This window comes from Panicum hallii, chromosome 3 (genome assembly GCF_002211085.1).
Source record: "Panicum hallii strain FIL2 chromosome 3, PHallii_v3.1, whole genome shotgun sequence".
NCBI lineage: Eukaryota > Viridiplantae > Streptophyta > Magnoliopsida > Poales > Poaceae > Panicum > Panicum hallii.
The window spans coordinates 9009246-9022457 of record NC_038044.1 but is presented as its reverse complement, the minus strand read 5'-3'; the positions used below and the strand labels follow the sequence as shown (position 1 = coordinate 9022457).

Below are 13212 nucleotides of genomic sequence, written 5' to 3'. Positions count from 1 at the left end.
GATCAGTACTTTGCTCTACCTTGCTAGGATTTATCTCTTTTATCGTTCCTAGCTTGCATAGGTAGTTTAGTTACCCGGTTGGTGAATTGGTGCCTTTCTAGTTTTGCATAGGTTAAGATTGCTTTATCTTGTTTTAGAAATTGAAAAAGGCCCAATTCACCCCCCCTCTTGGTCCATCGATCCTTTCAGGCGGTCGGATCTCCGGATCGACATCTCCTGTGTAGGGTGAAGGGGGAAGTTCTCTCTTCTAAACGCCGGCACTCACCACCCAAAGTAAAAGAATACACACATGGGCAAACATGCCAATTATCCGAGAAAAATGCAAGAATAAAGGCAATAATATTTTAAAATGAAAGTAATTATTGAACAAAACAATGCGAGAATAAGGAGTCATAACATCCATCCATCCAGACATCAAACAGGCAGTACAAGGAATCACCGGTGTTATCTCGAGGTCAACACAAAAGCCTTCAAGATAACACCCCCAACTCACACTCTAAGAATACATCGTGAATGTTTACAAAAGAGTGGTGACTCCTATCGGGTCTACCTAGACTCGTGACATCATAGGACGCTAGCCGGAAACATGTCATCGGCTCAAAACACGACTCATGAGAATCTCTCGCCGGAATGGACCATCGGCGGCTACTTACCCTACACCTACTCCTACCTAAGACACCAACTCACGCCCTAATAGAAGGTGACGCGTGGCTTCTTGTAGGTCAACACACGCTTGTACGCTTCTGGGTAGTCCTCCGGGAAGATGGCGTCGATGGCGGCGACGGCCTCCACCACCTCCTCGGTCTCGATCGCGGGCGGCATCTCCTCGTGGGGGCACAGGTGTAGGCGAAGCTCCGTGGGGATGAGCTTGAAATCCTCCTTCCTCACCAGGGGCTGACTCTCCTCGGGTAGCTGATTCCTCAGCTCGTGGATCTCGTCGACGCGGAGGGAGTCGGAAATCTCCCACGTCTGCAAGGCGCGTGCGGCCTTGTCGCGGAGGTACACGGCGGTGCGGGTCAGCAAGGCGATGTTCTTCTTGTTCCTCTCCAGCCGGGTCTCCAGTTCCTTCACTCGGTCCTCTACCTTGGCCTCGAAGTAGCCGTGTAGGGTCATGAAGTCCTGCTGGTCGTCCACCTGAGTCTGCAGCTGGCGGCACTCGGCCTCACTGTCGGTGGCCCGGTCCTTGAGCTTGCTGATGGTGTCGAGGTAGTCCTTCTCTTTGAGCTTCCACTCGGCCTTCTCCTCCCGGAGCTTCTGGAGCTCGGTCTCGGTCTGGAGTAGCTTGGCTTCGGCAGCCGTCCTCAGCTGGGCCTCTGTCTGACGCATCAATTGCGCCTCCATGTAGTTCCTTTGGTTGCGACGGGCCTCTCTCTGGGCTGTGGTGTAGAGCTGGTTCCACCCCTGAATCTCGTGCTGCAGGACGTGGATGTGCCTCACACTGTCGTAGAAGCCCAGGTGTAGCTGATCGCTCTCTGAGGAGAGGTTCACAGCCAGGTAGTCCAGGTCGTAGAGGTAAGAGCCGGTGGTGTGGATCATGGGCTGGTCCCCTCCGGTCTCCTGAACCGGGGCAGAGTACATCTCCAGGTAGACGGCCTCGGGATCCTCATTGGGCAGGACGGACCGAGGTAGCAGGCGGAAAGAGGAGTCGGCGAACTTGGTCTGCCAGAACTGGGCGAGCAGCTCCATCATCATCTTCCGAGCGGCTGACTGGACAGCGGTCTCGGTGAGTACGCCGAAGCTGTGGATCATCTTGCCCTCGAAGGCGGGCACTGCGGGGTCGGGCAAGACGACGAGCGTGGCCATCTTGGAGTAGTATGGGGGAGCGGTGGTCGACTTCACGGAAAGCTTGATGTAGGCTAGGTCGATGCCGATGTGCTCCACCACACGCTCGAACCACCTGAAGACGCCTCTCTGGTGGTACTCCTCGTACAGCTCGAGGTCGTGGGTCACGCTCTCCATCGTAGTTGCCATCGCGGTTGCTACCCTGCGTAGGAACGTGAGAATTGAGTCAGCGTAGGGAAGAGAGTAACTCAAGAGTGGAGGTAAACTGAGTCAAGATGTCGACGGAAAATAGTCCAAGGTATTATAATAAGTGGATAGAATCGTATAGATTTCCCTAGGTCTACCGACCATGTCTAAGGCTCGTGCTACGGTCAAGCATGGCTCTGATACCAACTGAAATGAACCGGATTCCTGAATCGAGGAATCCGACTCCCTGTATCATCGTGATAGTCCCTGGATCAAGCGCTATCACATACAGAACTCATTTCAGGCATAATATCACAGTCATACTCATAAGAGGTCATTCACGGGTTTAATTATTACATAAATCCAGAGGATCTATAGTACGGAATTTATTACAAGCCTTTCGGCTAAATCGAACAAGCAGAAAGCGCATAGCGGTAGCTAGGTCTTCGGCCGTCCTCCATCTTCGGGATCCACCTCCACAGGCGACTTGAGCGAAGCTCGGGCCTCAGTCGTACCATCCGTCGTCGTTGGGGTCGAATTCCGGGTCGGATCCTGCATCGTACCAGGCTATCCCCAAGGAATGGGATAGGTTCACGTCACCATCCGTATGCAAGCTTTAGGTGGTCTATACTACGGGTGTAACAGAGTTCAAACGGTAAAGCTGGGGTTTTCCTATGCATGCAATATATATATAAGAATACACTTCTCCTTTCTGTTCCGACTCGGGCTCTTCCGGCATTCCGGACTCCCGGTCACACACACCTTCCAACACCACCAAGTCGATGCGAGGACTCCCTCTCCTCGCATCTCAACTGCCCCCTGGCAGGACAATATTCTAGAGGGAGGTAGAGATCATGAGTAGCACTAGCTAATAAGAGCAACAGAGGAGTAGGGATGTCCATAACCGAGGACGCGGCTATACGTATAGTTTTCACCCTGCGGGGGTTGTACACCTGGACCCACTCGAATCGACACTAGCCGGAGATCAGCCGACTAGTATACGAAACACCGGTCTACGAAATGGAAATAGGAGCCACGGCACCATCCGGCTTTCCCGGGTCTTGGGCGCATCCTCCCGCGAGAGGTCGCCCCGGGACTGTGAAGCCTCCCATGCGTCTCGGGGAACGTGAGGTCAGCACCTCCTTCCCTTGCACCGATACTCGATCCTCCTACCGGCTTGGTACCGCGCTTGCTATAACCGGACCGGGCCCACCCTCATAATGGGTAAGTGGTGTGCACGCTTACAAAGTCCCACAAGTCATGGTTACTCTCACCCGGTCCTTATCTGCCGGAGCGGGCATCTTCGTCAAGTGCGTGTCCACCACGGTGGTCCGCAATTGCACCCTTAACGGGTGCCCCGAACACCTCAAACACATAGCCAAAACTGTACCCGCCACAGGTACTCCGTAGGGTGTGCCAAGATACACACCCCAAGCCCTCGATCCACGATCGAGTTGGGTCGCCCACTCCCGGCTAAGCCCTAATCACCAACTCCTGATGAGAACCTCTTCACACACGCCAAGACTATCCATCCATACCCCACACATACACTTTCAAGGATTTACAAGGCATATCATATAATAAACAATTTAAGATGGGTTGACAAGGAGTATGGATCGTAAAGAGGCCATGAAGGTTTATCTCGATATATATATATATATATACACATACAGCAATAGCATATCTACAAGCAAATGCCTAATAGGAGTTCAATTCGTAGATGGGCGTGAACCTGGCGTCTCTTCGAAGTCCTCCTGAGCCTCCGGGTAGTCCTGGTCGTCGGTCAGCTCCTCGCGGACGAGTCCTATTCGTAAATACGAGTAAGAGTAGGGTCCAAAGTGCAAAAGTGCACAAAAGGTTGCAAATAAGATCCAAATCATCACAATACCTACACTAACAGGTGGCTCATGATTTCAGAAGAATTATGAAACTGGTTTCATAATTTTCGGAGGTCCGGATAATTTATTATGAATTTTTTAAGGAAAAATCTATTTCTAAAATTAATAAAAGATTTTCAGAAAAGAAGGCCTGAAAACAGGGACACGTGGCAGCACCAGGGGGGTGCCACATGGCATGCTGATGTCAGCATGACGTCAGCATGACGTCAGCAGAGGGGGTCCTGGATGATGACGTCAGCAGTGGGCCCTGCTGACGTCAGCGTTGACCGGTCAACGTTGACCGGTCAACGGTCAACGGTCAAGGGGGCTGCGGTCAGCGGGCCCCACCGGTCAGCCTCAGCCCGAGGCTGACAGACGGGCCCCACGGGTCAGGCCGGGTAAGGTAAAAAGGAAAAAGGGTTCGGTTTTCTATTGGGCTCAAAGGAAGTTGGGCCGGCTCGAGGCCCGACTAAGCTCGGCTAGGCTCGCGGGGGTAGCTCGGCCTGCGGCTCAGCAGGCCGGCTCGGCAGGTGGGCTGACTGGGCGTGCGGCTGACTCGGCTCGGATCCCTCCGCGGGCCGGCTTCCTTTCCTCCGTGGGCTGGGCCTTCTCTCTCCTTCCCCTTCTCCTCTGGCTGGGCTGGCTCTTCGCCTTCTCCTCCTCGCGGGCCGGCGGCGTCGCTCCCTTCTCTTCTCTGACAGGATGGGCCCAGGCGTCAGCGTCCGCGGGATCTGGTGTGGCGGCCCGGATCTGGTGCAGCGGTGCAGGTGCGTGTGTGCGTGTGTGTGGCGCCCGAGGGTGCGTGCGGTGCGAGCTCCCGGAGGGTGCTCGAGGGAATGCCCCAGTGACATGGCCGCGACGCGAACGCGACATCGCGGTCGCGTCGCGGGGTGGGCGTGCACGACGAGGCTGGACCAAGGCACGGCGAGGGCCAGGCAGAAGGGCGGCAGCACGGCTCGGGTGCGCATGCACGCGCGCGGGGCCTGGCATCCCAGGGCCGCGGCGTGGCCGTGCCGTGCGCGGGGCACCGGTACCCCGGGCCCGCGGCACGACGCGGCGGCGATAGGGCGACGGCGGTAGCGGGGAGACGGCGGCGCGTCGGTGCTCCTGCACAAAAGTGGCACCAAGGCCCAGAGGGAGGGGTGGTCCTGTGGCTGGCTACGGTGGGCTCATCGGCGGCGCTAGGCTCACGCCGGCAGCAGCGGGGAAGAGAAGAGGATACAGCGGCGACTGTGCTCACCGGTGGGGCTGACGGGGAGAGCGGTCGGCGCGGCGGTGAGGCGGAGCAGGTGGGTCGATGCCGTGCAGGATGAGCTGCAACGTCGACGTAGACGATCGGGGCGCCGGCCTGGTGAAGACGCTCCGGCGTGGCGGCGATGTCCTCCTCGGGCGCTCCTCCTCCTCCTCCTCCTTCTCTCTCTCACTCTCGGGTGCGGCGGCGGTGAAAGGGAACGGGGCTCGGGTGGTTAGGGTTTGGGAGCGGCTGGGCTCTTATGCGCGGCGCCGGGGCTTTTGGGCGTCCGTGCCGGGACGCGTGGCGGCATCACGGCGCGGGCGAGCGGCTAGGGTTAGGGTTTCGGGCTCGCGGCGTGGGCTGTCGGGAAAAAGGGCGCGCGCGGCGGTTGCGTTGCCCTGTCATGGAGCGGAGACAGGAGCGCGCGGGGGTGACGCAGGCGAGCGCGGGCGCGGGGAAAAAGCGGCCGTTTTGCTATCCTGTCGCGAGGCGGGCGACGCGGCGGAGGCGAGCGGGAGCCGGGAGTAGGAGCGGGGTCGCGGGCGTCGGGAGGAAGGGGAAAGCTGACGGGTGGGGCCCGCCCGTCAGCTGCCCCGGGCGAAGGGAGACGTGGCGGAGGCGAGAAGGGTCGCGACGGTGGGCTGGGCCAGGCGTTGGGCCGGTTCAGGCGCGGGGAAAGGAAGAGAAAAAGGAAGGGCAGATGGGCTCTGGTCGCGTGGGTGGTGGGCTGGTGGCCCGCTAGGATTGTTTAAAGGGTAAGCTTTGGATTTGAATTTGATTGGCCAATTCGAATTCAAATCCCACACGTTTAAAATAGCAAAATGGAAAGTTTTAAGCGAGTAAAATCCAACAACCATCTTCAAATCAAGATCATACACAAAAATTTTGAAATCCACGATTTTTGTTAATTAAACCTTCTAGGGTTTAACATGGAATGTTACACAGAGAGCCAGAGACTGTGTGCAAATCTGAAGCGGCAAAAGGTTATCTCGAGGAAATCCTACTAAAAAAACCTAACTATTCGAGAGAGAAAAAATCCACATTCGATGAGCTACAACGTCGATTATACATCAATGTTACTTGAGGAAATATCGAATATTTTGCATTCATAATGCCAGCTGTGGCATGAAAGCTAGTGGCAAAATTAAACTATGTTCAGAAACGACGGCCTAAGGTAAAAAAAGAAGAAGAAGAAGCAGGATTTGGTTGTTTGAATACCATGCGCAGCACACATGACTTGATACACTGTTTCTTGGTCTCCTATTTGCAGTTCTTCTTTGTGCTTCTCGAAAAACCATATCAACTGACAAATAATAAACAAAATCAGCGGCTTGATCACAAAGATTCCAGCTTCTAGTTTTCCACGATGACTAGCAAATTGCAGTCAAATCGACTGAACTGGTTTTGTTCTTCTACGAAGTGACACGCTCAAGTACAAGGCTACACAGGTATTTCCAATGTGCAATCCAGCATCTTTTTTTAATGTACCTAGCCGAAGTGTTGACGGAAAATAAATGCTACGCCTAGTGTTCGAAGTACGAACATGCCAACATGGTATAGATATAGAACTGACAGGTTGCGTCGTGTTTAGCTCCATAGTCAAGGTATTCATCCTTTTTTTTCCCTTTAACTTCCTCTAGGGGCCTGTTTAGATCCCATGTAAACGCAAAAACGTGTAAACGCAAAATAGCGGCTGTAAACGCAAAAAAGGCGTAAACGCAAAAAAGCCGTAAACGCAGAATTTTTGAAGAAATCTTGCCAATTTGAAGTACTAAATGAAGTCTATTTACAAAACTTTTTGCATGGATGGGCTGTAAATCGCGAGACGAATCTAATGAGCCTACTTAATCCATGTTTGCAACAGTGATGCTACAGTAACCATCCGCTAATTATTGCTTAATCATGGATTAATTAGCATCATTAGATTCGTCTCGCGATTTACAGCCCATCTGTGCAAAAAGTTTTGTAAATAGACTTCATTTAGTACTTCAAATTGGCAAGATTCCGTCGCAAAAAAATTTTCCGTTTACAGGGTCCAAATGCCAAAAAAATACGCCGGTCCGTTTAGATGCGTAAAGACAAAAACGCTGTAAACGCAAAAAAATTTTGCCTTTACGCACCGATCTAAACAGGCCCTAGATCATTAAACTAGCTGACTGCCTAAACAGCGTCATCAACCGCGTCTGGGGCAAACACAAGAACATACGACAAAGATAAACTATCTAGGGCCGTCTTATTTTGAACTCTTGACCATAAAGGCAGTGCAAGTTGAACCACAGTTCTATCTCGGCATAGAAAACGTGTTTTCGTTTAAACCAACTGTTAGTGCTTGTTTGGATACATCCAATTTCCTCGTAGACCGAAGGGGATTGGAACGATTGGAGGTGAAAATTAGTTGGATTGGAGGGAACTGGGACGATCGAAAAGGAAATTAGTTTATTTCTCTCTCGATCTCCTTTTATCTGCATGGGGAATGGTTCATCTAAACTGACACTAATATTCAAATTTAGGCCTCAGAAATTAATTGATCTCCATCAGCTACCCTGGTCTAAGCAGCTTCTCAGATCCCTTTTTGTTTGCGAGGCCAAGGTTCAGATCTGGATCGTTCACGTGGCCACATGACATCCCGCCCGGTAACGTACCGAAACCAAAATCCACCCGACAGGCAAAGGGGCACGGGCCGACGGGCGGCGCACCACCCCCTCCACCTCTCCGCCTCCACGACTTGCCCAGCTCGTTCCCCACGCCCCGCGTCCCTCTCCACCCACCCGGGCCAACCGAAGCTCGAAGCAAGCAGAGGAAACTCCATGGCCTCCTTCCTCGCATGAGCTTCGACCCGACCGCCGTAAGTTTCTCCGACCCCTTTTCGATCGCGCAGTTTCGGCGGTATCAAGGTTCCCCTTGCTTTGGCGGAATCGAGGCCGATTCCTTGGTTCTCTTGGGCGGGAGCATTGCTAGACTTCCGACTGGGAATGCAGCTACTGCTGAATCATCTGGGGACCGCGCGGTTCCGGAGGCTAGGGTAGTGTGGGGCGATGGGTTCTCTGTCCCCCGTTGGGGCGGGGCGTTGACTTGTGAGCGCTGCATGTTCGACGGTATTGCTGACCGTAGCTGCGATAGAGCCTTTGGACAGTGAATCTGTGGCTGGCTGGCTGTTGCTACTCTTGTTTTCGCTCTTCGTTTTCGAGCTAAAGGGGGTGGAAAGAGATTGCTCTGGTTTCGGCCCACGATCACAACTTGGTGTTTATGCAATCTTAGAATGCGGTGGCAAGGGCAAGGAAGCTGACTGGCTCTGAAATTTGAGGTCTGGGACCACTGTTGTGGTTCATCATATGTTGTTTGGAATCTTTGGATCTGGAACAATGGGTTCAGCTCCTGTTCTTGAGTAATTGTCAGTGTATCCCGCAAGCCGCACTTCCTTAGATGTACTTCAGTTAGAGTAGCACCAGAGCCTTGAGTTCAGGTTGATTTCAATCTAACATTCCTTGTAAAGCATAAGCTTGTAACAGATACAGCTGCATCTTGTGTAGCGCTCTAGCTTCTCTGTTCTCTTTTTCTGCCTAACCTCTTGCATAGGCTAATGCATTTGGATACTAGTTTGACCTATTAACTTTTCGTATGATGATGGTAAATCCATTATATATTATTCATCATAGAAAAGATGGCACTTTTAAATCTAAAGGATAGGGCATTTAATCTAAATGCCCCAATTCCATTGCAGTTACAGCCAATGATCACCTAAGCCTACAGCAAACACCAACCTATCAATAAATAGTTACACAAAGATCACATGGCCTCCATTCAGAAGTATACACAAAAGATATCCACACTTTTTGTGCTTATATGTTCAAGCCAAAGATAAACAACTGACAGCAGGGTAAAAGGAACTTCAAGATTTCTGTACTGCTTGATTTTGAATTGAGAAAAAACAGTTCGGCATCATGGTTTCTGTACACTGAGTTAACTAAAATATTAATTTGTTGAAATGCATTTTCTCCTACAAAATTTTGCTCTTGGCAGGTTAACCATCAGATTTTTCATGCTAATTTCTCATGTCTGATCTGTGCAGCTGCTACTTGAAATGACTAGCTCTTAGCACCAACTTTCATTAAGCCATTACAACAGTAGTGAGATATCTGCAAATGCTGAAAGGCTTCAAAGTCATCGGATGTTCCTCTGACAGGCTGCTATAATACTGTTGCAGCCTGGGTGTTGTGCCTTGTTTTTATGAGGGGAGGTAACTTTTTTATACCTTACATACCCTCATGTTCTGGGTACAATATCTATTAACATGTTGGTTAGACATTAGAAGTCTCACTGTCATTTCAAAATAAGTGTGGTCAGACTGTATAACGAAGAGTATTTCAAAGATATCTTCACTTGGAACCATCTTGCATTAACCATTAACTCTTCTGAATTTCACAGGAAGGTCAGATGAATTTTGTCGTTGCCAGGCGTGCCTTGGGAAGTACACCCTACTTGGAGATGAAGAAAATCCACGATTGTCAATGTTTGATAGACGACTCCCCTGTTTTGGCTGTGGAATAGGCTGGTCTTGGTGAGTCAGTGTATAGCTCCAATTTCTCTTTTTCAGGCTTGCATGCTGTATTGAACATATTATTATTGCAGTTTTCTTTTAGGTTTCTTGTGCCCTATTATTTGGTACGTTGCAGCTCTTCTTTATTGCTGCAAGTACTACAATAGGGACCCTCGGGAGCGGCCTGGACTCGCTGCTTCTGCTGTCCTGGTTAGTTTCAGAACAACCATGTATTGTCTGAGTAACTGTCTTTAAGCTATAAGGGAACTTCAAATTTAGGCATGTGGAAGGACATATTTTTGTTTCTTACACATCCTCTGGTTTGGTGTGTGCAGGCAGTCATCTTTACAGCTGCAACTATTATAACCCTCGCTGTTCTGCTGATATGTTGTGTAAACAAACGGTTCTTGAATAGCTGTGCGAGTTGACCTGAATGATAGGTACAAGATATCTATTACAAAGCTTTGGCAGACGAACTACTGACAAAAATATTCTTTACATTCTTTGGTCCATTTATTGATGGACTGCATATTAGCATGATACATTATCTGCAATGTCATGTATTACCTGTGAGTGTACATTACATATTACTGAACTTGTGGGCATACCTGAAGATATGTTCAGAAATTCCTTCTCTTCATGAAACTTGTGAACTTTTTTGTACCGATAACTTGCCTGACCGGAACTCAGACCGTGTATCCAATCAGGGTGAAATTACATAAGCAGACCAATCTGGAATTTGTGCTTCATTTTTTTTATTCTCTCTATCGCTTCACTTCTTTTTTTTCTTTTTCTTTTCTTGTTTGGAATTTTAATAGATGCAACGTGGCAGCACAATGCATCACGCTGCCTTCCTTCTCTTGATCCTGACCCTCATCCCGTTCTTGGTGTGGAGCACCACTGAGTCCTGCGGCTCGACGGCATGGCCGTCGACAAGCTCCACCTGAAAGTTGTATAAGATTGCCGCAGCGGCGATCTTGATGTTGCTGAGTCCCAGGTTCTTGCCGAGGCAGCTCCTGGGGCCGCAGTTGAAGACGGCGAACTTGTGGCTCGGCTCGTGCCGGACTCTGCCAACATCGGACAGCCACCGCTCCGGCCGGAACTCGTTGCAGTCGCTGCCCCATATCTCCTCTATCCTGCCCATGGCGTAGATGCAGAAGATGACCCTGGTGCCCTTGGCCACCTTCGTGCCGTCCGGCAGCACGTCGTCGCCAACCGCCTCTTTCTCCTCGAACGGCGCCGGTGGGAACAGCCGCAGCGTCTCGAGGACCGCGGCGTGGAGGTAGGACGCGGGCTGGAGCGCGTCGGAGTCGAACACGGCGTGCTCGCCGCCGCCGGTAGCCGTGACGGTGGTGCTGGGGCGCAGGGACTTGATCTCTTGCAGGATCTTGGCCTCGACGTGCGGGTGTGTGCAGAGGATGTAGAAGAACCAGGTGAGCGCGGCGACGATGAGGTCCTTGGCTGCGAACATGTAACCGACGGCAGAGTCGCGGAGGAACTGGTCCCGCTGCCGTTCGGTCACGCCGGGGTCCCTCGGCCACGCCATATACAGGGACAGGAGGTCGCTGCCTCCTCCTCGCCTTCCGGAGGCGACGGCGAGGGACTGGGACTTGCGGTTGGCGATCTCGCGGTAGACGAACTCGTCGAGGACCGCCTTTGCCTCGGCCAGCCTCCTCTCGGTGCCGACGTTGAGCCACCTCATCAGCCTCCACCACCAGGCCGGAACGATGTGCCGGAACAGCGCAGCCTCGCTGGCCACCCTGGTCGCCTGGCCGACCAGCGGGACCGGCGCCGAGGCGGCGGCGACGGACAGCGCGTCCAGGTCGGCGGCGAAGGCGGAGGCGTAGGACACGTCGAGCGAGTACCGCATGAACACGTCCTCGATCTCGAACCCGTCCGGCGAGGCCGCGGAGGCGGCGTGGTCGAGGAACGGCACCAGCAGCCGCTCCGTCTGCCGCGCCATGGTGGACAGCACGAAGGAGCGGAACGAGGGGTTGCCGAAGACGGTGGCGGCCACGTGCCGCTGGCGCACCCACGACGCGGCGTCCGCGACCAGCAGCCCGTCGCCGACGACGTCGAACATCTCCGCGAAGTCCCGGCCCTTGTCATAGCCGCCGTGGTTGGACGCCAGGCAGTGCTGCACCGCCGCCGGGTCGCACGTCACCAGGAAGTCCGCGCGCGCCAGCCACGGCCCGCGGAACACGAACGTGCCCCCGCACTCGCGGAGCGCGTCGGTGGTGGCGTCGAAGAGGCGGCCGAGGTTGCCGAGCACGAAGGGGAGCATGCCCACCACGGGCCAGCTCACCGGCGCGCGCTGCCGCCGCGCGCGCACCAAGAGGCGGAGGGCGGCGAGGGAGAGGAAGCACAGCGCGGCCAGGAGGAGCTCGGGATAGGAGGGGAGGAAGCTCTGGAGGGCACCCATGGCTGAGTGTGCATGCGAGGGCAGGCTTAGCTACTACCAAGGCTCGATCGCATGCGCGTTGGCATGGATATCAGATATGATAGATAGACAGGGAGAATGGCAACAATGGCGTGATGTGCGCGCGGTGGGGGTTCCCTGTGGGAGTGTGTTAACGCAAGGCCAGTACACTGCTTCATGCGAGGCCTGTGATGGAAGCCGGGGACGCAAGGGCTGGACGGTTTGCTACGACTCAGCTTCATGCTCTTCTCCAATCAGCAAGGTGAAGAACGAAGAGGAGGCAGGCACACTGTGGCAGAGGAGGCTGGGTTAAAAAGGAAGAGAAGAGGATAAAGTAAAAATGCACCAGCCGGGAATCGAACCCGGGTCTGTACCGTGGCAGGGTACTATTCTACCACTAGACCACTGGTGCTTGTTGTGCTCAGGTTGTTTTTAATCTCGTTACTTTCTTATTATATTCCAATCCCAAAATCTGGGATTCTTATAACAACTCTAGCGGATTATTCTTCTCGTACTCGATACCCAAAAAAAACTACCTTTTGGTGATGTTTTGTTCAAAATTTTAGAACGGAATGTGTGCAGAAAAGTTGGTGACTAGTCTTCTTGCAGCATTCTTTAGTAGCAGACTACAAGGATGATCACGCTAAAGATTTGACCGATTACTTGGAGAGGAAGGGGCCGTCAGCGTTGAACTTTCAGAGTCTCGCTTGGTGGAGCCTGCCATCTTGATCTGCACCATTCAGTAGTGCCTGCTGGCTCCTTCAGCTGTTCATAGTCTACTGTGTCACTGTTCCTGCTGTTACTTTGTCTTTGGTTAGCCTTGTTCATGGCTGACCAAGGCACCCAAAGCAACAGGCAGGTTTTGATCGACAGCTCTGTTTCCATTGTCCGGATCAATCTCAACATTTCATATGCTGATGGACAGTGTGACTGTGTCCGGGACTCCGGATCTCAACACTCCATGTTTCTTTCCTCCATCTTTCACCCATTTCACCATTTGCATTCCAGGAATAGATGACTTGGCTGTTGTTTCACCCATCTCACCATTTGTATTTCATCGGGCATTTCGAGCCTGTCAAAACCCCTCTTCTGGTTCCGGCCAAGTTTAGTGCGTAGGGCCAAGCTGTTCGGATATCAACGCTGGAGCAACTTGCCTGCACAAATATATTTCCTTCGG

The 13212-nt window shown here is 52.6% G+C and overlaps 2 protein-coding genes and 1 non-coding gene across 3 annotated transcripts; 1 reads left to right on the top strand and 2 right to left on the bottom strand.

The window, feature by feature from the left end:
• The first annotated feature begins 7744 nt into the window (after positions 1 to 7744).
• LOC112886494 (60S ribosomal protein L18a-like protein) lies at positions 7745 to 10256 on the top strand. The gene is made up of 5 exons (XM_025952403.1): positions 7745 to 7924; positions 9149 to 9316; positions 9505 to 9637; positions 9709 to 9826; positions 9952 to 10256. The coding sequence occupies exons 2-5, from the start codon at positions 9307 to 9309 to the stop codon at positions 10042 to 10044; spliced, it is 354 nt and encodes a 117-aa protein (XP_025808188.1). The 5' UTR covers positions 7745 to 7924; positions 9149 to 9306; the 3' UTR covers positions 10045 to 10256.
• A 201-nt stretch (positions 10257 to 10457) lies between these two features.
• LOC112887767 (noroxomaritidine synthase-like) lies at positions 10458 to 12368 on the bottom strand. Its single transcript, XM_025954030.1, has one exon. It carries the CDS (start codon positions 12036 to 12038, stop codon positions 10458 to 10460), a length of 1581 nt encoding a protein of 526 aa, XP_025809815.1. The 5' UTR covers positions 12039 to 12368.
• Positions 12369 to 12376: 8 nt separating this feature from the next.
• TRNAG-GCC lies at positions 12377 to 12447 on the bottom strand. The gene has a single exon. It is a non-coding gene; the product is annotated as a tRNA-Gly (tRNA).
• Between the last annotated feature and the right edge of the window lie 765 nt (positions 12448 to 13212).

Excerpts from the sequence above, each read along its gene's own strand:
- LOC112886494 (XM_025952403.1), top strand. Across the intron at positions 9,638-9,708 it reads TGTGGAATAGGCTGGTCTTG|TTTTCTTTTAGGTTTCTTGT; the intron begins GTGAGTCAGTGT and ends TTATTATTGCAG. Across the intron at positions 9,827-9,951 it reads TCGCTGCTTCTGCTGTCCTG|GCAGTCATCTTTACAGCTGC; the intron begins GTTAGTTTCAGA and ends TGGTGTGTGCAG.
- LOC112887767 (XM_025954030.1), bottom strand. The coding sequence starts at position 12,038 with ATGGGTGCCCTCCAGAGCTTCCTCCCCTCCTATCCCGAGCTCCTCCTG.